Source organism: Harpia harpyja, chromosome 1, assembly GCF_026419915.1.
Source record: "Harpia harpyja isolate bHarHar1 chromosome 1, bHarHar1 primary haplotype, whole genome shotgun sequence".
NCBI classification, from domain to species: Eukaryota; Metazoa; Chordata; class Aves; order Accipitriformes; family Accipitridae; genus Harpia; species Harpia harpyja.
Genome location: NC_068940.1, coordinates 45,971,673 through 45,993,528, shown reverse-complemented (window position 1 = coordinate 45,993,528; position 21,856 = coordinate 45,971,673). Strand labels below are relative to the sequence as shown.

Here is a 21,856-nt window from a genome sequence, read left to right as displayed (position 1 = left end):
AAACACGGAGGTGGTTACCAAAATGAAGGGGTGAAGGGTACAGGCCAGGGATGGGAGGTGGGGCAAGAGAGCGGCGGTTTTTTCCTCCCTTTCCTCCCTTTTTCCTTCCGTGCTTCGGCACAATAAGCGCTGGTACTCTCCCGAGGTGATTTGCTTTCAGCTTTGTTGCTGCGACAGCCAGCCTGAGGGACAGCTCGGTTGTTCTCCGAAGGGCGGGGGTAACAAACGCCAGCCCTTTCAAAGCTGGAGGCAGGGGATGGGATGGGCAGGAGGTCAAACCGAGTGAAAACTGCTCTCTGCCAGCAGCTCCGCCTTGGTCTCAAGCCCTTCCCGGCTAACCGATCTCGGCACAGTCAGCGTCTCTCGGGTGTCCTTGAGAGGCCCGGGGGCCGTTGGCAGGGAGGGTCAGAAGAGGGCGAGGCGGCAGCGAGGACCTGCCCGCCCCGGAGGAGCCCGGGAGCCCCAGCCCCTCCCCGCCCGCCCCCTCGGCCGGCTTCGGGCCGCGCTGCCCGGCGGGGCGGTGCCGGGGCGGCGCCGGAAGGCGGGTTTGGTTCCGGGCCGCGCGGCGCCACGGACTCGCTGTGGCGGCTGAAGCGGTTCGATGCCTTCCCCAAGACAAGACCCTGGAGGACTTTCGGGTCAAGACGTGCGGGGGCGCGCTGGGTGAGGGCGGCCGGGGGCCGGCGGGCGGGCCCGGGCCTCGCCGTGGGGCGGCGGCCGGCGGGGGGGCCTTGCGGGCCGGCGCTCGGCGGCGGCGGGCGGGCTGAGGCGGGACTGAGGCGAGGCGAGGCGCGCCCGGCGGGGCTGACGGCGGTTCTCGTCTCCCCGGCAGTGACGGTTGTCAGCGGGCTCATCGTGGTGCTGCTTTTCTTCTCGGAGCTGCAGTACTACCTCACCAAGGAGGTGAGTAGCGGCGGCGGCGGCGGCGGCGGGGGGCCGGCCCGGCCCGGCCCGGCCCGGCCCGTCCCCGCCTCGCGGTGCTGCTTCTGGCCGGGGCGGCCCTGCGGCCCGGGGCGGCCTGCCGTGCCTCCGCCCCCGCGCCGAGCCGCCGCCTCCTCCGCCGCCTGCTGCGGGCTGCCCACGCGGCAGCTTCACCCGCCGCAGATCTGCGTGGGGTTTTTTTCTTTCTCCGAGCTGGTGGCCTTGAGGCCGGGAGCGGGCTGCCCTCCCCCGAAAGCCGCTTGGCGCCAAGGGTGGCTTGTGGCTTCCTGTAACGCTGTGGCAGGAGAGCGTCTCAGAGTCTCTTCTCGCTGTCTCTGCCGCCTACAAGCAGGCAATACAAAGGAAAGCAAGCAAGCAAGCAAGCAAGCGCGAGAGCCCCCGTGCCCACCGCAGGTTCTAAGATTCCCAAGTTACTACCTTTCTTAAAAAAAAGCGTTAGAAACGGCAAGCGCTTGGCTACGGTGGGAGGCAGCAGCTCAGGTGTCTCTTGAATCCCACGTCTTAAAAATCAGCTGGTGAGCCAGAGCAGTCGAGGGAAAGAAAGAGGCCTTTTGATTGTCTTCCAAGTGAAAGAGGACTCTCTGTTTTTCCCTTGTGCCTAGGTTCATCCGGAACTGCGCGTTGACAAATCAAGGGGAGCTAAACCGAAGATCAGTCTCGATGTTATTCTTCCGCACGTGCCTTGTGCTTGTGAGTCAGCCTTCTGAACGTTGGGGATAATTTTCATACTTGCCGAGGGCCCGACAGGCTCGGTGTGCCCGGTGCTTCCGAGTGCTGCACTGCTGCTTGGGCCACGGACAGGGAGGAATTGGTGATCCCTGGTGGTTACGCAGCGATTCCAGGCAGGCCCGCTGAGCGCTTAAACCAGCGCTTCCAGGCAGGCTGTATTCTGTTTCGAGATGATACGTGAGGCTAAGGTATAAACCCGCTTACGTTTCTGTTTGGTGTGGTACTTTGTCAGAGAGCTCGGTCATACTGAAAAGGCTGGCACAGCGTTCGGTGTTCGCTTGGGACTCGAGATTTGACTGTACTGTTGCTGAAACACTTTAGAGTCTCCTTTGGAAGTTACTTGGCGAGGCGCAACTTTTCCGTGGTTTTTGTACTTCAGTTCTGACTGTAGCGCCAACGCCACGTGATAACCTTTCTCCCAAGTTTTTAAAATCGGAGTGAGCGTTAGTAGTCGGATTACCTTTTAACTAAATTCCAAACAAAGCTGCAGGGTGAAGTGAGGGAAAATTTTGCAAGTCTTCCTGCGTACCGCTGCGGTGCACGTTATCCGACTGTCCGCTAATCTTCCCTGCCTCTTGTTCTGTTGCGGTAATTCCTTTGGGTAGTGCGTTGGGCTCTAAAGGTAGTGAGTCTGACTTCCTTGTGACCACCCGAGATATTGTTGGTCTTTGCCTTCCTCACGTTTAAAAGGGCGCGGGAAGGCCAGAGAGTTTGGAAGCCCCTGCTGTTTTGTGCAGAGAAGCTGTCAGTCTTCTAAGGGAGGCTGTAGCATGTAGCCGGCAAGCGCATCACGGTGCTTCGATACCAGGCCGAGACCCCAGACCTTCTCAGTCTTCTTTGTGAAGAGGGGTCACGAGGAAGTGTGGTGATGGTGAAGGGGGAAGGGTGAGGGGGTAGAGGTAGGAGGCAGCTTTCAACCAGTTTGAAGCTTAACTCCTGTACTCCTGGCAATGGTTATGGGCTTTGAGGGGTTTGGTTTTGGTTTCTTTTGCCTTAAGTGCATTACCTTTCAGGGTAACGCTTTCTGGGCAGCTGGAAACAGTCCTTCTGGTGCACCAAACCCGACCCCGTATTTGGAAGGGTCGTTCAGGGTGCTGCAACGTGCGTTTTATTCCCTGTACGTCACTCGTCCCCAGCCATACGCGCTCTTCCGCTTTGGCACGTTCTTATCGCCCTCGCTGAAAGAGTCTGTATTTTCACTGGCTGAATGCTTCCTCAGCCTGCCGCAGGCCATAACAAATGTGTGTTTATAGACCACTTTCCTTGCTCACTGATTTCAGAGTTGAGCATCGATGCCAGGAACGTAGCAGGAGAGCAGCAGCTGGATGTAGAGCACAATCTGTTTGAACAACGTTTGGATAAAGCTGGCAATCGTGTGACCCCGGAGGCCGAGAGCCACGGTAAGGTGCTATTCTGCCTTTCTTGGGTGGACGCTCTCGTTGTCTTTCCATCACCGTATGCCTGTTTTGAGATTCACGGGAACAAGTGACAGCTGAAGAGCATTTAAAGACCACAAGCTTTTGAAGAGTTTATAGCACGCAACTCTATTAAACTGGCAGATGGGGCGAGCTCCTGTTATACTGGCAACTTTTGCGAGGCAGATCTTTGCCTAGTCCCTCTGAAATTACGACGAGGACTCACGGATGCATTTCAGGAGTAAAGCTGCTGCATGAATGGTCTTTTACGACTAGGCATCAAGCAGCTGTTCTGGCAAAACTTGGCTTGGGTTGTGCCTTTAAATCGCGGTGGGCTGGCAAATGGGACGACCTGGTTAGAGGAAAGAGCCTCTCTCCAGGGAAGGCTCCAGTGACTCGACCCTTAAGCCCAAGCTTGCACCTTACTACGTTTACTTTGTGTGTGTTAATGCCTACCTAGATAAATATATTTTAGTTGGTTTATCGGTTACAGGTTGTTGTAAGCGGTCCTTGGCTACGTAAACCTCTCCTTTACATTCGTTTCGTGTTGTGACTCATCGTTGCGCTTCGATACAAACCAGAAAGGGTTCTGGCAAAGTGTTGCAATGTAACAGTAATACTGTCCTGACTTTTCCTTTCCAAAACACGAGCTCCTTATTACTTTTTCGGGGAGATGGTGTAGTTCTACGTGTCGGCGTGAACTGAATTTGTTGATTTGTATCACTCGGATTGAACTTTTCTGTTCTTGAAGTTGCAAGGCTAAACTAAGCCAAGAGCTGAACGATTGGTAGGTACGGGAGTTTCTCCTGCTGCCACGGGAATGTGGTGATAGCGCTGTTACTGCTGTGTTCGCTTAGCAGCCTTTCTGTATTCAGAGGTTGTGGCGTTACAAATGTAATGCCCGGGGACAAAACCAGCTTTTCTGTATCTAATTCTCTGTTAACGCATGTAGGCCTCCTGCCTTACTTGTGTTGCCAGTCTCCATTGGCATTACTCCGTCGGAACCGGTTGCTCTGGCTCCTTGTGTAATCAATGGAGAGGAGGAGAAACTCGTAAGGAGCAAACGGTCTCGCCTGGAAGAGGCATTTCAGAAGAGATCAGATGCATTGCAGGCAACAAGCAGTTTCTTCCGCTGTCTGGAAAAAGCACGCGGCTAGTTTGGTTTCCATCACCCGTGTTGCAGGTTAGGTCAGAAGTATCCACCCGTCTTCATTAAACTCTGCGATTATCAGTTTCTATTAGTAACGCTGACCTTCAGTCAGTTACTTAAATGGCAGCTGTAGCAGTATTGACCTTAAATTTAGTAAAGCATACCCAAATTTTACGGAGTAGCATCTGGAGGCTTCTCCTAATCATAGTTACATTAAGATAGTTAATAGCTGGATGATTTCTATGGTAGGTTGCATTCTGTGCTTGGGATGTCGTCTTACTCCTTTCCATTGAATGACAAGACATGATTGAATTCTTTATTGGTGGTTCTTATCGTTTCCTTCCTTTTACCGTGGACAGAGTCTTCCAATTTCACGTATCGTATCTGCGTGCAAGTTGAGGACCGTGTCAGCGGCAAGAAACCCTGCGGTGTAGAGTTCTATGCACTGCAGTTTCTTTATAGTATCCGGACTGTGTGCATTCCCTCTGGATGCTGTCTCTGCGACAACTCAACAGGCAGCTACTGATTCCATTTAAAAAGCTGTTGCTGGTTGCTGTGTCTTGAAAGACTCCGTGTATCGTACAGGTGTTCTTGTTGAAGTGGCGGGAATCGTGGCTTTGACAAAGCGTCGCGATTATTTAGCTGTATTCTTCCTGACGCTGTCTTTGAGTGTAATTACGAGATTAAAAGCCGTACCGCTTTTTGAACAGTGAATTCTTAAGTGCGCTTTCAACTGCTTTGAATGTTGCGAGCTTTAGAAAGAAAGTCTCGCACGGTTGTTTACTAAAGGGGATATTTTCCTAAAAGCTCTTATTTGCTTGAGCGTCACTGCCATAAAGTATGTGATTAAAGAAATAAGGGTAATGACTGATTTTGATGCCCGTTTCATAGTTTCCAACTAAAATCTCTTTTTTCTGTGGCTAGTACGAAATACAGACGTGTTTAATGCTCGCTTCCGTCCGCCTGTTATACCCCCCAGTCTCAACAGACAGGGCCCTGATAACGTTTTATGCCCTCAGCAGTGTCTGACTATGTACCTTGTCCCCTTCCCCAGCGTTAGTGATCCAAGGAGCCACCTTTTCAAGGCTTATAGAGGGGAGTGCAGCCACGCCTGGATAGCGAGCCTTAGAGGGCTTTTGTAACGCAAGAGACTTGGTCCTGTCCTTCAGGGTTTGTGCGTTGAAACGGCCTGCTTTTAAGGGGGCCTCTTATTATAAGAGCCAATGGTTTTGTCCCTCTTCAGCCTTCTGCACGTAAGACCATGAATTTCCATGAGTTCGTGCCCCAGCCGTACTGCGGCTGCGCATTCAGCACACACATGGCACAGACGTTGTCAGAATCGTTAAGTCACGAAGAAGGTAGAAATTCCTTGGAGACTTCTAGTGAGCAGGGGTTAACGTGTGTGCCTTGTCAGCATTGTCATCCTGGAGGACTGGGTGCCAATTTTCCATTCGGGAGACTCTGGCTCTGATCTTGTTTCACAGCAATGTGTAACCGTGTTCCCTACACGTCTTGGGACAGGATTGTGCGTTGTGCACTGTTGCCTGCTGTTGCCTGCTATTTAAAATTTTGTTTGTGTAACAGGTCCTGTTACAATTGCCGCCATTTACTGTGCGACATTGTCTGAAGTAGACAATGTTTTAGCAAAGCCTTTAGGCAAGTAACATCTGATCAGCGCTCCAGCGAGGCTTACAGATAGCCAGTTCTTGGTATGGAGGGTGCGTTTGAGAAGACAAATGCCACTCTGCTTCTTGGTCTTACTTCGCACCTCAACAGGCTCTGCGCATACCGTTCCGGGTGGGCTTTGGGTGCAGGACGCGCAGCTTCCGACACAGAATCGTTGCGTTCGTGTGTGGAACAGTTATTGTGCCCAGAACGGAACAAGAGTACAAGATAGCGTTTCTAGTCACGCCTCGTCGCTTTGCATCTTCTTTTGTCTTGGAGCTGGGGAAAGAAGAAGAAAAAGTGATCCAAGTTCTTTGGATGTGGGTCGCTGCGAGAGCTGTTACGGGGCAGAGTCGGAGGACGTGCGGTAACCTTTACACCTTTTTGTATCTTCTTAGCACTTGAATTAATACAGTTATGTTGCACGCGTGTTTTTTTCGAAAGTGTCTGTGAAGGTCTGTGCAATGAAATCCTCCTGGGCCCGTGTTGAGAGAATGATGAGAACCGTTGTGGTTTTGGTCTGCCTTTGGAAGCTGTGCTCACGATTGTTAAGACCGTGCAGAGTTAGGTTGTCTAGTTTGTGCACGTGCCTGTTTAAGGGCAGCGCAAATTGCACTACCTTTGCAGCAGCACAAAGGCTGTATCTCATCAAACGGCATCTTTTCTGGGGTTATTTGGTGTCCAGAGGGGAGCCGTGTAAATTATTTCACCGTTACGTGAGCCGTCTTGGAATGAAACCTGGTTATGGCTTTGCCTTCTCACTTCTGCTGCAGGCTTTGCATCCTTACGGGAGCGAAGACCAGGCATTTATCGCTCGCACGAACAACGGGTGTCATTTGATGTTTCTCATTCCTCCTACCTGCAAAGAATTCTTCTGTAAGAATGGATCCGTGGTAGCCCATAGGTTCTGGACTGTCCCTCGCTCTTATTGTCTCTGTAGTGACTTGGTCTGTCCCATCTGTCAAGTTGCGTCCTTCCGCAGAGGTGTTTGCATCTTGAGGGATTCATGATTCCAGGCTTCAGCTTTTTCTTTGGTCCAGAAAAAAACACAGAAGCAAAGAAAGAAAACTCAGTCTCCATCAGTCGAGGACGCCGTTTCAGCGTGGAGGAGATCCAAATCCTCTGGCGGATCACCTGTACAGTATTCCTTCCACAGAGGGTGTTTGTGTGAGCTCACTCTTAACTTCTGTCCCAAAGTAGCGTCTGCCGGGGAATTAACCGTTTTCATCCCCACACTGAATACCGGAGGCTGAGATTCTTATTTCATCCTCAGCAGGCTTTCCTTTTTACGCTGGTAAACTCCTTTCGGAGTTTGGTTGTCTCGGTGCTGAAAGACGCAAGGTCTCACCCGTTTCTGTGCAGACGGACAAGCAGTTTTGCAGTTGTATCAAGCTCGTTTTGGAGACCGCAAACGTGACGTTTCCGTTTGTCACTGGGCTATAATCCGCCAGAGCTCAAGTCGTACCGGTTGCTGGGAATGCCTAAGGTTTGTCAAGCAGCCACCTGGAGGCTCTCCGTACCTTCCATAGCTTCTCCGTACCACAAAACCTGCTGTTGTAGAAGCCCCGCCAGGGATGTAGCATGTGGCAAAGTGGATCGAAACTGCTGTGTGAAGGATTCAGAGGCCCATCTCTGAGGAGGTGTAAGTCTATGACAGTTATTGGTTAGTCATGCAGAGCGTTGAATATACGTGAACGGTCTTCCGAAACAAACAAAAAAGGAGGTTACTTAACCTCCTTTGAGGTATGTCGTCCAAACATAGGTTCCTCCTGCCCCCCCATCCTTCCAGGTATTCGCCTCTGTTGGGATCTTGCAGCAGAAGGAACAAAACAGCCTCGTGGTACGCTGCCTTCTCTGTGCATCAGGTGTGACAAAAGCAGCACAGGACCGATTAAGAACAAAAACTTGTTACCCAGCTTTGAATGTTAACATGTTGTGAATGTAAACCTCGAGTGCACTTCTGGATAGCTTTGGTTGCTCCTAAAATGACCTTTCTGTTCCCTTAAGAACTGGGAAAGAGTCTAAATATAACCAGCATTGTTATCTGGCGTGCTGCTTTAGAGCTCACTTAACGTATATGGGCATGCCACTGTGTTTTTCCTTTTAGCGGTTAATGCCTGCATTTTTGTTTCTCTGTAGATGATTGCTTGTCCATATATTAGCCCTTTGGCTAGCTAGGGAGTCATTTTATATAGCCTAGAAAGCACACTGGCAAAGCTGTTGCTCTTCCCCTTTTTGGTACGAGTTTTAAGCGCTGCTCTGTCTGAATCTCTGTGTCTTTTCATTGTAAGGATCGGAATATTTCTCTCTTCTCTCCTGCTCTGCTCGTTTTTGCAGTGCACGCTGTTGAGAGTCAGTGTTGCTGTATCCTTCCCCCCCGCCCCGCCCCGCCCCCAACCCGTTTTACTACAGAGCTAACCAATTTCTGTTACTTGCTGTGCGCATAAATCTCCTTTGGGAGGAGCTGTTGATCTAGGCTGGGATCGGAGAAGATTTCCTGAAAGCTGAAAGGAGAGCCGTGCCAGGTCACTCTTCTGTGGTAAAGGAGGTCACCAGATGGAAAAGGTTGAGAATCTTTGTCTTAAACGATTTTAACATATCAGCGTTGGAGATAATGTGCTGGGGGATTATTAGTTGCTCTGTGCAGATAATGTAATTGAGGAGGACGTGGTGACGTGTTGGAGCGACTTCTGCCTCTTGAAGTCCGATGGGGTGATGATCTCACTTAATCTCATTTGTACAACAGGCTAGAGAATTTCTCCTGGGAATTCGTGCACCAAGCCTGCTAATCTCGGAATGCTCAGTAGGAGTTTTTCCGAGGGTTCGTTAAGCCATTGGATTTTTTAAAGGTAATCATAGAATCATAGAATAGTTTGGGTTGGAAGAGACCTTTAAAGGTCGTGTAGTCCACCCGGCCCGCCCCCTTCCCCGCAGTGAGCGGGGGGACATCTTCAAGTAGATCAGGTTGCTCAGAGCCCCGTCCAACGTAACCTTGAATGTTTCCGGGGATGGGGTGTCTACCACCTCTCTGGGCAACCTGTTCCAGGGTTTCACCACCATCATCGTAAAAAGTTTCTTCCTTATATCTGGTCTGAATCTACCCTCTTTCAGTTTAAAACCATTACACCGTGTCCTGTCACAACAGGCCCTGCTAAAACGTTTGTCCCCGTCTTTCTTATAAGCCCCCTTTAAGTACTGGAAGGCCGTGATAAGGTCTCCCCAGAGCCTTCTCTTCTCGAGGCTGAACAACCCCAACTCTCTCGGCCTTTCCTCACAGCAGAGGTGTTCCATCCCTCTGATCGTTTTTGTGGCCCTCCTCTGGACCCACTCCCGCAGGTCCATGTCTGTCTTGTACTGAGGACCCCAGAGCTGGACGCAGTACTGCAGGTGGGCTCTCCCCAGAGCGGAGTAGAGGGGCAGAATCACCTCCCTCGACCTGCTGGCCATGCTTCGTTTGATACAGCCTGGGCGTACGGTTGGCTTTCTGGGCTGTGAGTGCACACTGCTGGCTTTTCATCCACCGGTACCCCCAAGCCCTTCTCCGCAGGGCTGGTCTCAATCCCTTCATCCTGCAGCCTGTATTGGTAGCGGGGGTTGCCCCGACCCAGGTGCAGGACCTTGCACTTGGCCTTGTTGAACCTCATGAGGTTCACATGGGCCGACTTCTCAAGTGTGTCCAGGTCCCTCTGGATGGCATCCCATCCCTCAGGCGTGTCAACTGCACCGCTCAGCTTGGCGTCATCTGCAAACTTGCTGAGGGTGCACTCGATCCCACTGTCGGTGTCATTGATGAAGATATTAAACGGTATTGGTGCCAGTACGGACCCCTGAGGGACACCGCTTGTCACCGATCTCCATCTGGACATTGAGCCATTGACCACTACCCTCTGGATGAGACCGTCCAACCAATTGCTCGTCCATCAAACAGTTCACCCATCAAATCCGTATCTCTCCCAATTTAGAGAGAAGGACGTTGTGGGGGACCGTGTCAAAGGCCTTACGGAAGTCCAGATAGACGACATTTGTAGCTCTTCCCTCGTCCACTGGTGTAGTCGTTCCATCACAGAAGGCCACTAGGTTGGCCAGGCAGGACTTGCCCTTGGTGAAGCCGTGCTGGCTGCCTCGAATCACCTCCCTGTCCAACATGTGCCTTAGCATAGCTTCTAGGAGGATCTGTTCCATGACCTTCCCAGGCACAGAGGTGAGGCTGACCAGTTGGTAGTTCTCAGGGTCCTCCTTTCTACCTTTTTTAAAAATGGGTGTCATGCTTCCCTTTTTCCAGTCACCAGGGACTTCACCCGACTGCCGTGCCTTCCCAGATATCACGGAGAGCGGCTTGGCAACTCCATCAGCCAGTTCCCTCAGGACTCTGGGATGCATCTCGTCAGGTCCCATGGACGTATGTATGTTCAGGTTCCTCAGGTGGTCACGAACCTGATCTTCTCTTACAGTGGGAGGGCCTTTGCTGCCCTAGTCTCCGTCTTGCGGTCCACCCCCTGGAGAGGTGTGGGAAGAGAGGCTGCCAGTGAAGACTGAGGCAAAGAAGTTGTGGAGTACCTCAGCCTTCTCCTTGTCCCTTGTAACCAGTTTGCCAGTCTTGCTCATCAGGGGGGTACGCTTTCTTTGACCTTCCTTTTCGGGCTGACATACCTGTAGAAGCCCTTCTTGTTATTCTTTGCGTCCCTTGCCAAGTTCAGTTCCAGCCACGCCTTGGCCTTCCTGGCCCCATCCATCCCTACACAACTGGGCAGCGTCCCTATACTTGCCCAGGATACCTGTCCCTGCTTCCACTGCCGGTGCGTTTCCTTCTTGCCCTTCGGTTTGACCAGCAGGTCTCGACTCATCCATGCAGGTCTCCTGCCTTCCTTTCCTGATTTCTTCCACCTGGGGATCGAGAGCTCTTGCGCTTTACGGAAAGCGTCCTTAAAGATCGGCCAGCTCTGTTCTGCTCCCTTGACCCTGAGGGCAGTTTCCCAGGGGGTCCTATAGACTAACTCCTTGAAGAGCTGGAAGTTTGCTTTCCTAAAATTCAGGGTCCTGACTTTACTCTTCGCCTGACCCGTATCCCTCAGGACTGCGAACTCCACCAGTGCATGACCACCGCAGCCCAGGCTGGCTCCAGTCTTGATGTCACCGATTAGCTCGCTTGCGTCGGTGACCGACAGGTCCAGTATCACATCTCCTCTGGTCGGGCTGTCTGTTACCTGGCTTAAGAAGTTACCCTCAGTGCGCTCCGGGAGTCTCCTGGATTGCCTACAGCTCGCCGTGCTACTTTTCCTGCAGATGTCGAGGTGGTTGAAGTCCCCCAGCAGGACAAGAGCCTGCGAGCACGATGCCTCCTGTAGCGGGAGTAAGAAGGCTTCGTCAGTAGGCTCCCCTTGATTGGGTGGCCTGCAGTAGACACCAACCACGAGGTTGCCTTTGTTGCCTCGGTCTCTAATTCTTACCCTAATCATGGTGATTACAGGTTGAGATGTGATGTTTTGAGTCGGTAACGTCTGGTAGAGGGCTCAGGCTCTCGGCTTTGCTCACTCCCTCTCCTCGCTGCAACATTTTCTGTGTTGCTCCCTGCCTCAGTCCCCTTTTCACGATGCATCCTAATGCCGCTCCTCATCTTCCTGCCGCTGCGCTCCTGCTGTAAGATATTTTTCCTCCAGAAAATTCATCCCCAGTTTGAGAATTGGTGTCCTAGCTCACCCTGGAGCAACGTGTTTGGGTAGCTGTGTCTTGGGTTTCTTGCAGCCTTCATGTGTTGATTGAGAGAGTCCTGAGTGGCAGTAAGTGCTGTTTTGCAGGTAAAGGACTGAATTTTGGAGTCCAGGGAGGCTCTGTGGTTGTTCAGGTGAGAAATGCAAGATGGGGCGGAGTCTTCAGATAGACAGCAGTTCTTAAAACGGCGTTACTAAAACGGTGAAGAAAACTAGGTTATATAAAACCAGACAGACTTCTTGACAAACTTAAGAAGTTTTACAGGTCTCTTGATTTTACCTAGCTCGGCACTTAGCTGCAGTTACGGAAAGGAAGGAATGTGTTCATGTTTCTTCAGAAATACCAGTCTCTGGTCCTAGCTGACAGTGTCTTAAGCTCTTCTGTTCTGTTTCTTCTCTAAGCAGGCTAAATAGCCTGTTGTTTTATGTTAAGCAAACTATGGCTAGCTACACGTTTATGTGCGACCTAGGGTACATACGCACGTGCTTGGCATCATCCTCAGTGATCAGAGATAAACCGACCTGCGGTCTGGTGGAACGCTGTTTTAGAAAGTGAACAGGTAAATCGTGCGTTTTGGCAGAGTTGCAACTCATTTATTGGAGAAGAGTTTTATAAAAAACTAATTAATTGGCGTTTTATCTGTGGAAGGCGTGGCGGAGCACTGTGGGGAATTTTTGTTTTGGATAGCCGTAACTGTTAAAGTGGGTCACGCGCGATGTAAACCTAGTGTAACAGGTTAGGTAATGGCTGGTCTTTGTCACGTGCTGCCCTTGCATTTCTCTGGTACTGCTTTCTGGTACTGTAAGATTTGTCAGCCTTACTAGTACTCAGCTCCCACTTCAGAGGCTAACGAATGTGAGACTACCCAAGCGTTAAAGCTGACGTGACTAACCTTACTCTGGAGCGGCTCTGGCTGGAAGAACAGCCTCACATAAAGCAATACTTACATTTTGGCCTGTTAGGTTCTCTGACGTGGCTCATGACCGAAAGGAGGGTGGAACAGGAAGGAGCCATCAACAGAAAGACGGGGGGACAAAGACTGTTTTATTCCTTTGGCAGTAGGTCCAGTTTAAATGCAGATCCACCAGAGCTGGGATCTCTGTAGCGCTTTGTTATTAACTGAAGGTTAGCCTGCTGGTGTCTGTACAAAAGGCAGCGGGACTTGACACTTCACTGACAGCCAAGCCACTTAACTCTTGCCTTAAGCGCAAAAAATACCGCGGCATGAAGCAGGGTGTTGCTGGTAACCATTAAGAGAGATGGCGTCGCATAATCCCAAGGCCACTTCTCCCTTCTTTCCTTTCCGTGCCCACCGTTTCACATCTATTTCCAAATGTTTAGTGGGAGTTTCTTTTTTAAAGCCAAATGAGTTCTTTGATCCAGTTGCCAGCCCAGGCACACAAACCACTGTGCTAGTGGCAGTGATAGGTCTGCACACTTGTCAGAGACAAGCCACAGGAATATCTGAAGCCAGTGCAGCTCTGAGCTCTTTGTAATGCAGAACCATTGCGTTAACTGCAGTGACTGCAGCCTTAGTTTCTGAGCATTGAACGTTTTAACTGTGAAATGCAAGGGCCTCTCCCTACATCAGAGGCGTTTGGAGGAGTATAGCTTAGGCTTAGCATTTCCTTTTCTGACTGTACGTTCTCTGTTTTGCATGTATATCTCTTTGGGTTTATAAGGGGTTTATAGGGATACAAGTAAAGCTTCTGGTGTTTTATTGAAAGCTGTTAATGGAGAAAAAAAAAAAAAAGAGTTCACAGCACACTCATGTTAAAGAAATGTTTTAAAGGAGAGGCTCGTTCCAATCAGTTGTTCAGCTTTGCAGCTTGTCTTGTGCTAGGCCATATATCAGAAACCCTTCAGGGGAGCAGCATTCCTAATCTTGGTTAATAGCAGCCCTTGGCGATCTGAGTCCATCGGCTCCTCAAATAACAGCCCACGATTTTTGAAGTGTGTTTTTCTTTGCTGAGGTGAAAGAAGGGCGAGGTCTGGCTCCCTGAGCATGTGAATTTACCTGTTAAAATGCGCCACAGCCTCTGGCTCCTTTAAGATGACTGTGTGCCTTTGGGTAAACCTGGTAGGAGCGATACTGAAATTGAGTTGCAAGCTGTATTTTCATCCTGAGACTGATGCTTCTGGCACTGCATAAAGTCATGTAAGTAGCCAACCGAAAGATATCCCGTTGCCCGTATCTTTGCCAGATCCCTCCTGGGGGCACGTGGTGCTGCCGGCGTTGTCATATTGCTGCGTGCAGGAAGGGCAGAGAGGGGGCAGGCCAAATTCCCCAAATCCTAGCACTGGTGAGAGCTCGCCTTGGCCCCACCAGTGGTTTGCAAATACCCTGCTCAGGCCGTGCCCGCAAAGTCTTTTCCTGTCCCTGTGGGTACTCCGGGCAGCCAGTAACAGGGCTGATAGGCAGAGCGCTGAGAGTTGCTAAGATGAGGATGGTTTCTTGAGGGCACTTGGACGTGATATTAAGGCACGTGCTCTGCTCAGTGGTTAGTTTAGATCTGCTGTGCCTCTGGGTTTTACAGTAGTTAGAGGAGTTATGCGTGTCAGGTGGCGACTGAGATAACAGTGAAGTTTTCCTGGCTTGCCCCTGGGATCTTGTTTTTGCCCTAGATTAAGCATACATTCAGGTGAGGACTGAAATACCTGATCTGAAGTAACCCCAAGTTAAAGTTACTTTTCTTCACTGTAGCAGTGGCTAGTCTAAGTCAGGAGGGGAGTTTTATCTATCACATGCCCTACTGGAAGCAAGAGAGAAACGCAGGTGATTTTCTTGCCATTTTAGATCGCAATGGAAATGAGAGGAGCTCCCTTATAAGCTAGCATAAGGTAAATAGATAGGCTCGTTATTGCAGTCTGAACTACGTTGTTAAACTACGTTTCAATTACAGTTGACAATCTGCAGAGCTTTGGGCTTGACAATGTAAGTGTTCCCAAGACGGTGTTCTGGTTCTCTTGGTCTGTTTTCCTTCTGGATTTCCCTCCCTTTGCCACGTTGAGATCCTAGTGTACTGATCCCGGCCGGATTTGGCTTTATGGCTCTGGGCGGGCAGAACCTGGGACCTGCTTTCACACAAGGCTCCGAAGTATGTTCTGGGACATCTGCGTGTTGCTTGGCAAGGCTGTTCCCCTCTTCCAGAGAGCGCCTTGCTCCTTAATCTGTGCTTCCTGGTTTTCTAGGGTTGGCATTTTCACAACTGCTTCTGGATCTGTTGGAGTTTGCCTTGTGCTGGGAGGAAAGCAGATGATACCTGTACCTGTGCCACCGAGGTGCTGACAGCATGGTTCTATGGCAGGGAGAGGAGCGGGCGGGAGAGCCTGCTCTGTAGATGAGAGGGAGAGGCAGCGGGATCTGGGGATTTCCAGCAGGAGAAGGAGAAATTCCACATCTTGGAATCTCCCATGAATAAAAAAGAAGAGCAAGGGCTTTGGAGTTTACTGTTAGGAGGCGCAGAGTAAGGGAGGACCTGTCTCTGTCCCAGAGCCACACTCAGAAACATATACAAGTAATTAACTTTAGTCCCCTTACCTTGCCCCGTGGATGCTGTGCAGTTGTTTGAGTTATTAGCATTTCTGTTTCAGATCAATATGACGCACTATATCGAGCATCTCTCGTTTGGGAGGGATTATCCAGGCATTGTGAACCCTCTGGACGGGACAGATGTCGCTGCGCAGCAAGGTAAAAGCCTGCTGAGAGAAGTCTCTTTTTAAGTGTCCCTATTAGTAGGTGTTAGAAGAGAACAGGAGCAAAGTTCCCAGTCTTTCACGAGAACCCTGACAGCATTGCGTAAAACATGGACTCCTCCACGTTGTGCTCTTTCTGGAACAGCTGCCTCCATTCACGTGGAACAAATGTGCCAATGTGTTTTGATTCTGTGACCTTTCTGAAAGATCTGTCTTTTCAGTGTTCGTGGAGGCACGACAGCAGGTACAGCACATCGTTATTAAGCGCCTGCATCAGGTGTAGTTCAGGGGGAGCCCTGTCTAGCTAGTGTGCACAGTAGGAGGTAACCAGAAGATGCAGGAGAGAGAAAAAATAGTTGGTGGAGAGTCATGTCGTGGTGTCTGCCTGACGTTGGTCTACCCAACAGTAGCAGCTGAACAGCTGCAGTGAAGTTGAAATAGTGCTGATCTTTCCTAGATAGCTCCAGTTTGCTGGCTTGAGAAGGAAGGGCAATTCTGTCCTCATGCTGCTGCTGCTCAAACTCTAATCTTGGTTTATTCACGCAAGCCTGCTTGTGTGCATTTTCCGTGAAAGATCCTGACCGCACCTCTTTATATGCCACTGCAGAGATTAGTCATTTTTTTAGATCCGCTGAAGTCTGCAAAGTGTTAAAGAATTCTCAGTCATGGGTTTCTCTAGGTTTGCTCTATTAACAACTCAGAGTTGGGCCACCGCCACAGTGAATGGCAACCCTCCAAAAGTTTCTCAGTCTTATATACCTTTTTACCACCCATTATCCCAGTCCAAAATCTGTGTAAGTTTCCAGTCGAATCTCGGTTCCCAGGTCTTATCGTTCATCAAAGCCCTTTAATTAGTTCTTGCCTCAGCGCTCTCGTCTTGGCTGGTCCCAGTTCTCATCTTTGAGATTTCAAGGTCCGCCTCGGGTCAGTCGTCTCCTGTTCAGTTTGCCTTCAAGTCCCATCTCTGCACAACTCTGAGAAACCCTCAAGTTGCTCCATTAACTATTACACATCTATCTCTACAAGCTCTGCCTGTTTTGCCAGCAAAGCACCTGCTTCTTGCTGATTTTTCGTCTTTTGTTCAACCTGTCTCTACGGATTAGCTTGACTAGGTTTTAAACCAATCCTTGGCTGGGGCTATACAGGGGGGCAGGCTGGAAACACTGTTCGTGGCCTGTTGAGCAGCTCTGTTGCATCTCCTATTTTCCAGGTAACTCATTCTATTATTAAATCTGTTGACTTATTCTACGCAAAGTTTGTGCTAATAAAGCTTGGAGAGAGAAGTCGTTTGCTTTGAGGTGGTGGTAGGATTGTTGATCCTACCTGAATCCGTTCTTTTAAATTTTTCCACCATCGATTTTAATTCTTGGACCCAAATCAAAGGATGGTGCTTAAAATCAAATACAGAAAAATGAAGAGGCGTGATAATGCTCGATACGATCGTGATGCCCTAGTTTTTCTGAGAGGGGGCCTGTAGCTGGCTGGTAAGATTCTCTCTGTAGGCTGCAGCTTTCCATCCTGGGCCTCGGAGAAGCAGTTGGCACATTCTTGAGGAATTAGGACTGAAGACGTGCCCTGGAAAAGAAGTGGGAGAAGCAGATTGCAGGTCAGATTTACGTTTACTGCAGACCAGCTAAAGATCTTATATATGAGAATGAATAATCTTCTCCTGTTAGGGAATTTCATAGAAAACAGGTTTTCAAAGCGACTCCTGCCTTTCGTTATCCTTAAGAGAACTGACGGAACAGGCTGGTCTGAGGCAGCAGGAGGAGTTCTCCTTTTTTTTTTTTTTTTTTTTTTTTTTTTTTCTTCTCCTCACTGATCCAGGTCTTCCTTTTCATCTCCTGATACTACAAAACCCATGCTTCTACAGGAATAAACTGCGGTGTTAATTGACGTTGATAGAGGATTCTCATTTAGAGTATGTTTTCTTAGGGCTATGCTGTTAAATATAAAGGTTTTCATGTGCTAGAGTAAGAATTTTCAAGAAGTTGTACTGGTGAGACTATAGCAAGATAACTGGTTTGTTAGAAAGTTTTCCATTTAGTCAAGGCCAAAATGCCAGTAGTTTTGGTTTTGGTTTTGGTTGGAACAGGAACGAGATTCACTTTGGCAAAAGGAAAACTCGTGTCAGGCGTTAACTTTACTGTCCTTGAAAACCTCCAGGAGCTGTTGTGCAGAAAGATGTTCCCTGACAAGTTGAACAAAACCAGCTTGTGTTTACCGAACGTGTCGGTTAAGCTTCGCAGCTCTTCACCGGTTATTAATTGTGTCTCTCTGTCTTTGCTTATAGCTTCCACGATGTTTCAGCGTTTTGTCAAAGCGGTCCCCAGGGTGTATATGAAAGTAGATGGTGAAGTAAGTACCTTTTTTCCCTATTGCTTTGGCAAGTGAAAGCCTTCAGACTTTCTCCTCATATTCTGACGCTGACCATATCTGGCCTCTGGTGGAAGCGACACAATCTGTTTGACTTTCTTCAGATCACCACCCCAGCAAGAATAACAATTTCTATGGTGTAATGTTACCTGTAATGTTACAGCAGCGACGAAGCAGATTTCCGCGTCTTCCATCCCACCTAGATCAAAGTGACCACGCCACTTTGATCATGTTCCCCCACGAATCCCTCATAGTGCATGCTCAGGAGAAGTCAAAGCAGCAGGGAGATCCTAAAAATGTTCTTTGGAGAATAACCCAAGATCAGCTTGTCTCCGATTTAAAAACTCCTTTAGCCTCCAAAAGAGCGTGGTCGGATTTCCAGCCCTGCTTTCAGAGTATGCCCTTCTTTTGGGACAGGTAGGAGAAATAAATTACCAAGGAGATACCAGGGTGAGACGAAGATCCTGCGAACACAGACAAACTTATGCTCTCCTCTGAAGCCAGCCTGAGGGAGCAGAAAGAACTGTGATTTCTTTCATTGGTTTGGAAGCGTTCACGTGGGTTGCCATCATCATTCTGTAGGGGATCTCCAGAGAACCTCTTTTTAAAAACCAAACCAAACCAAACCAAACCTGGCAGTTATCATTATTTGGGCCCCCGTAGTCTTAGGGCAGCAGAATGATGTAAGCTGTTACGTTTCTTCTGCAAAGAAAACACCAGTAGAGGCAGCAGCTTGACTGTTGTGCAGACTTCACCGCCAGTGCTACCCAGCGTACTTACCTAAGCCTAAGTGAGGAAGAGACGGGTGCCACGTGCCCCAGCAGCTCTGTGAACATTCACGTACAAGACGGCTTAGCTCCCTAGCTGTCTCCCAGGTTTTGGTGCTGTATCTTCTACGCTGCATGGGTGGTCCGTGCCCAGCTTCCCTTTAACACCAAACCAGTTTCCTCTGAGGTGAAACCCAAGTGTGTTTCTGGGGCTCGTTCAGCGCAAGGACTGATCTACCTGTGGATGAAACTACGCCACATTTTGACTCCCTTGTCCTACGCAGTTTTATAACGCTGTGCAAACCCCACAGCACTGGGAACCCTTACCACCTCAGGCTCTTCACCCAAACGCATCCCGCTCTCGGGCAGGTACCACATATCCTTGCAATCGGAACAACATACTACTGCACATCCACGCAGCCTTCATGTTTGCTTTCGGCGCTCTGAAATGTGAATCACTGGCAGATTATTAGTTATGTCGGAGGCTGCGTAGGAGCCACAAATCTGAGGAGCCACACGGCCACGGTAGGTACAATGCAGACCTTCAAGCGAAGCTATCCTAGAGCAGCGTGGGCAGAGCGGTCTGAGAGAAGCCATTGAAAGGTAGGCATAGTTTGTATTTCTTCACCTGCCCTAAAGATTGAAACTGTTTGCGAGACTTGGTTCTCATGTGATAAATCCTTATGTGGACCACTCTTTCTTCAGTCCCCTGCCTAGAAAGGACAAAAAGACCCGTCTGTTCTTTCCTGGAAGTTGGGTGGAAGTTACTTGCTATGAGGTGATATTGGGAGAACCTTCAGACCATGTTTGAAGCTCATTCTGCTTGGGTTCAGGATGCCTCTGCAGTTTTTGTGGATGATTGAAATTCCTGAAGTACAAAGGATAGTTAGTCGGAGCCCTGTTCTTAGGGCCACCTCCCAGTATCCCATGGCTTCTGTTTCTCTTGATGCGATCTCGCACGCTACTGTAGAGCTGCTGTTCAGTTTTCAAAGGACTTCTCCTGTCAAAAGAGTTGCTTTTTATTAGTCACCGGGAGGGGAATCCATGCAGACCGTGATGCTCAGACTTAGGGTAATTATGGATCCAAGTGTGCTGCCAGATGGATGCCAGGGGCTGTGTTATGCATTCAGTACTTGGAACCCCGAAATGTGGAATTTGGTGAAGAAACTGGATAGTATCTTTCTCAGCTTGGATCGTAATTTGTGTCAGATAGCTTATTAGGGATAATAACGTCATTTTAGGGATAATGTCAATAGGGGAACATAATGTCATTTTACAGAAACCCAATTGATTTGCTCTAAGAATAGGACTGGTATGGGCAACGGGTAGAAGAATGGCAGGGTGCAGGAGAATGCTGCAGGGTGATCTTCGTTTATATAAAGATGGGCAATCTGTGTCCTTCTGCAGCCCTGGCACTCTCCTGCCTTTATGTATTGCTTCCGTTTTTCTCACTCTTGCATATATATATATGGCTTTCTCCTACCGGTGCTGTCTCCGGAAGCATGCTTGGGTGGACTGCATTTTGGTGGAAGGTGACGTGGACTTGGGGTTGAGGTCGAGAGGAACAGCTTGTGCCGTTACTTGCCAGCAGAGACCAAAACAGTCCAGCCTGGGGACTGATGCATCACTCATTCTTTGGGCTAGCTGGGGCTTTAACTGATAGCCTGTAGGAAAAATAGACTCGATCCTGATGGTGCTTTTTTTATGACCCTTTGTAAGCACTGTCAGTGCTTACACAAGTGAGTGGGCAGGGCTACACTGCTACGGTTCACTGAACTCATGTTTTAGTAGCCTTTCCTGTTCCTCGCTAACGAAACGACGTTTGCTGTGTTTGTTTCCTGCTAGGTGGTAGGGACTAAGCCGTTTTCAGTTACACGACATGAGAAGATAGCCAACGGGCTACTGGGAGACCAGGGTCTGCCTGGTGTATTTGTGCTATATGAACTTTTGCCCATGGTGGTCAAGCTGACAGAGAAACACAGGTAAGAGACATTTCAATCTACGTCATCACCCTCCATTGATTTTTGCCATTTTGCATAGCTTAAGGCTCCATCCTCGCTTAGACGCGACAGTGCAAATGCCTGAAAGCCATCCGAGCCCCTTCCCAGTCGGTGGAGAGGAAGAGGCACTCCCGGATGCCCTTCTTCTCCGTGTGAACATCTGAAAGGGATTGGGGCTTTTCTGCTACTACCTGAAGCATATTAATTCAACAAGCCATTTGAGGACGATTCTTTGAGCAGAGCACCTCCATTTTCCTGCTGAACTGCTGGAGTAGGTCCACAGTGCAGGCAGACACAACAGTCACAGGGGGAAGGGGCTTCAATCCGTTATCTGTAGCAACAGAACTTCAGGCGCCGAGGCTTCCTGGTGAAAACACCCTTAAGGTGTAACTTGATGGCTTCAGCGGTATGCTCGGCTCACTTGCCAGAGCTGAGCACCGTGTACTTTACTCGTGTAAATCTTACAGGCATTTTGCCCTGAACACCTGCGAAGATTCACCTCCTCAGGGAGACCAGGGCGTACCAGAGCCATAAAAGCACGTGGAAGAGGAGTCTGGCGACTGCTGCTACTGCCAGTACCGCCGTCAAGGGATGCAGTAGGGTTCAGGAGCTGGGATGTACATTCTTACACTGATAAAACAAGCGTCCACACTGTGCTTAGGTCTCCGACTCGGTCCGATACTGGGATCGTGATTAGCACGGCATAGCAATGGGAGACTAACGGTTGCCTGAAGGCTGTAAGCTCTGGCGCTGCCTCAGATCCCCGGAGGCGAGGCAAGAGGAGTAACAGTACCTCCACTCGCCGAAGCAGCGGGTTTGCTAGATGTTTGACTACACCAAGGGGTGGAGTGTGACTGTTCACTCAACTCCTGCTCAGATTTTGGCTAGCCCAGCTCACGCTAAGGCCTGATGTATGCTGGGAGCAGCGCCTTTGGGTTGAAGGGAGAGCACCAGGTAGGCAGCACAGGTGGCCAGAAAGAGCTAAAGGGCCATGATGCAGCCATTAGCACCTGCAGCTGGCTGTCTCCTGCAGCCAGCATCTTTGCCTGGCAGTATTGTCAGAATCTGCTGACTTTTGGAAATGGTATAGACCAGACTTCCAAGCTGGAAGGTATAAAACATCAGCTTAGCCAAAAAGCCTTTGAAGGAGATTCAACAGCAGCTGGACTGCTGAGGCTTTTGTGCTTCACAGTGTGATACAGGGGACGCCCGCACGGTGACGCAGGAGGAAGGATGAGCACTCCCACTAGGGAAAAACAAAGTCTTTTTTTGGTGGGTTTTTTGTCTTTTTTTTTTGTCGTGCCCCCCCCCCCCCCCCCCAATCCCGCGACTTTAAGTGTTACGGGTTGTAAGTTATGAAACGTCATGGCTTGAGTAGTGCCTCAGTGAATTCACATAAGAGAGTAG

General features: G+C 49.7%; 1 protein-coding gene across 1 annotated transcript; it reads left to right on the top strand.

The window, feature by feature from the left end:
- The first annotated feature begins 601 nt into the window (after positions 1–601).
- Positions 602–20,894, top strand: LOC128150493 (endoplasmic reticulum-Golgi intermediate compartment protein 3-like). Its single transcript, XM_052807115.1, is given in 8 exon segments — positions 602–663; positions 780–903; positions 1,545–1,632; positions 2,952–3,071; positions 10,184–10,431; positions 15,205–15,301; positions 17,600–17,664; positions 20,295–20,894. Coding segments are annotated over 8 exon segments (945 nt in total). The 3' UTR covers positions 20,436–20,894.
- Positions 20,895–21,856: the final 962 nt, after the last annotated feature.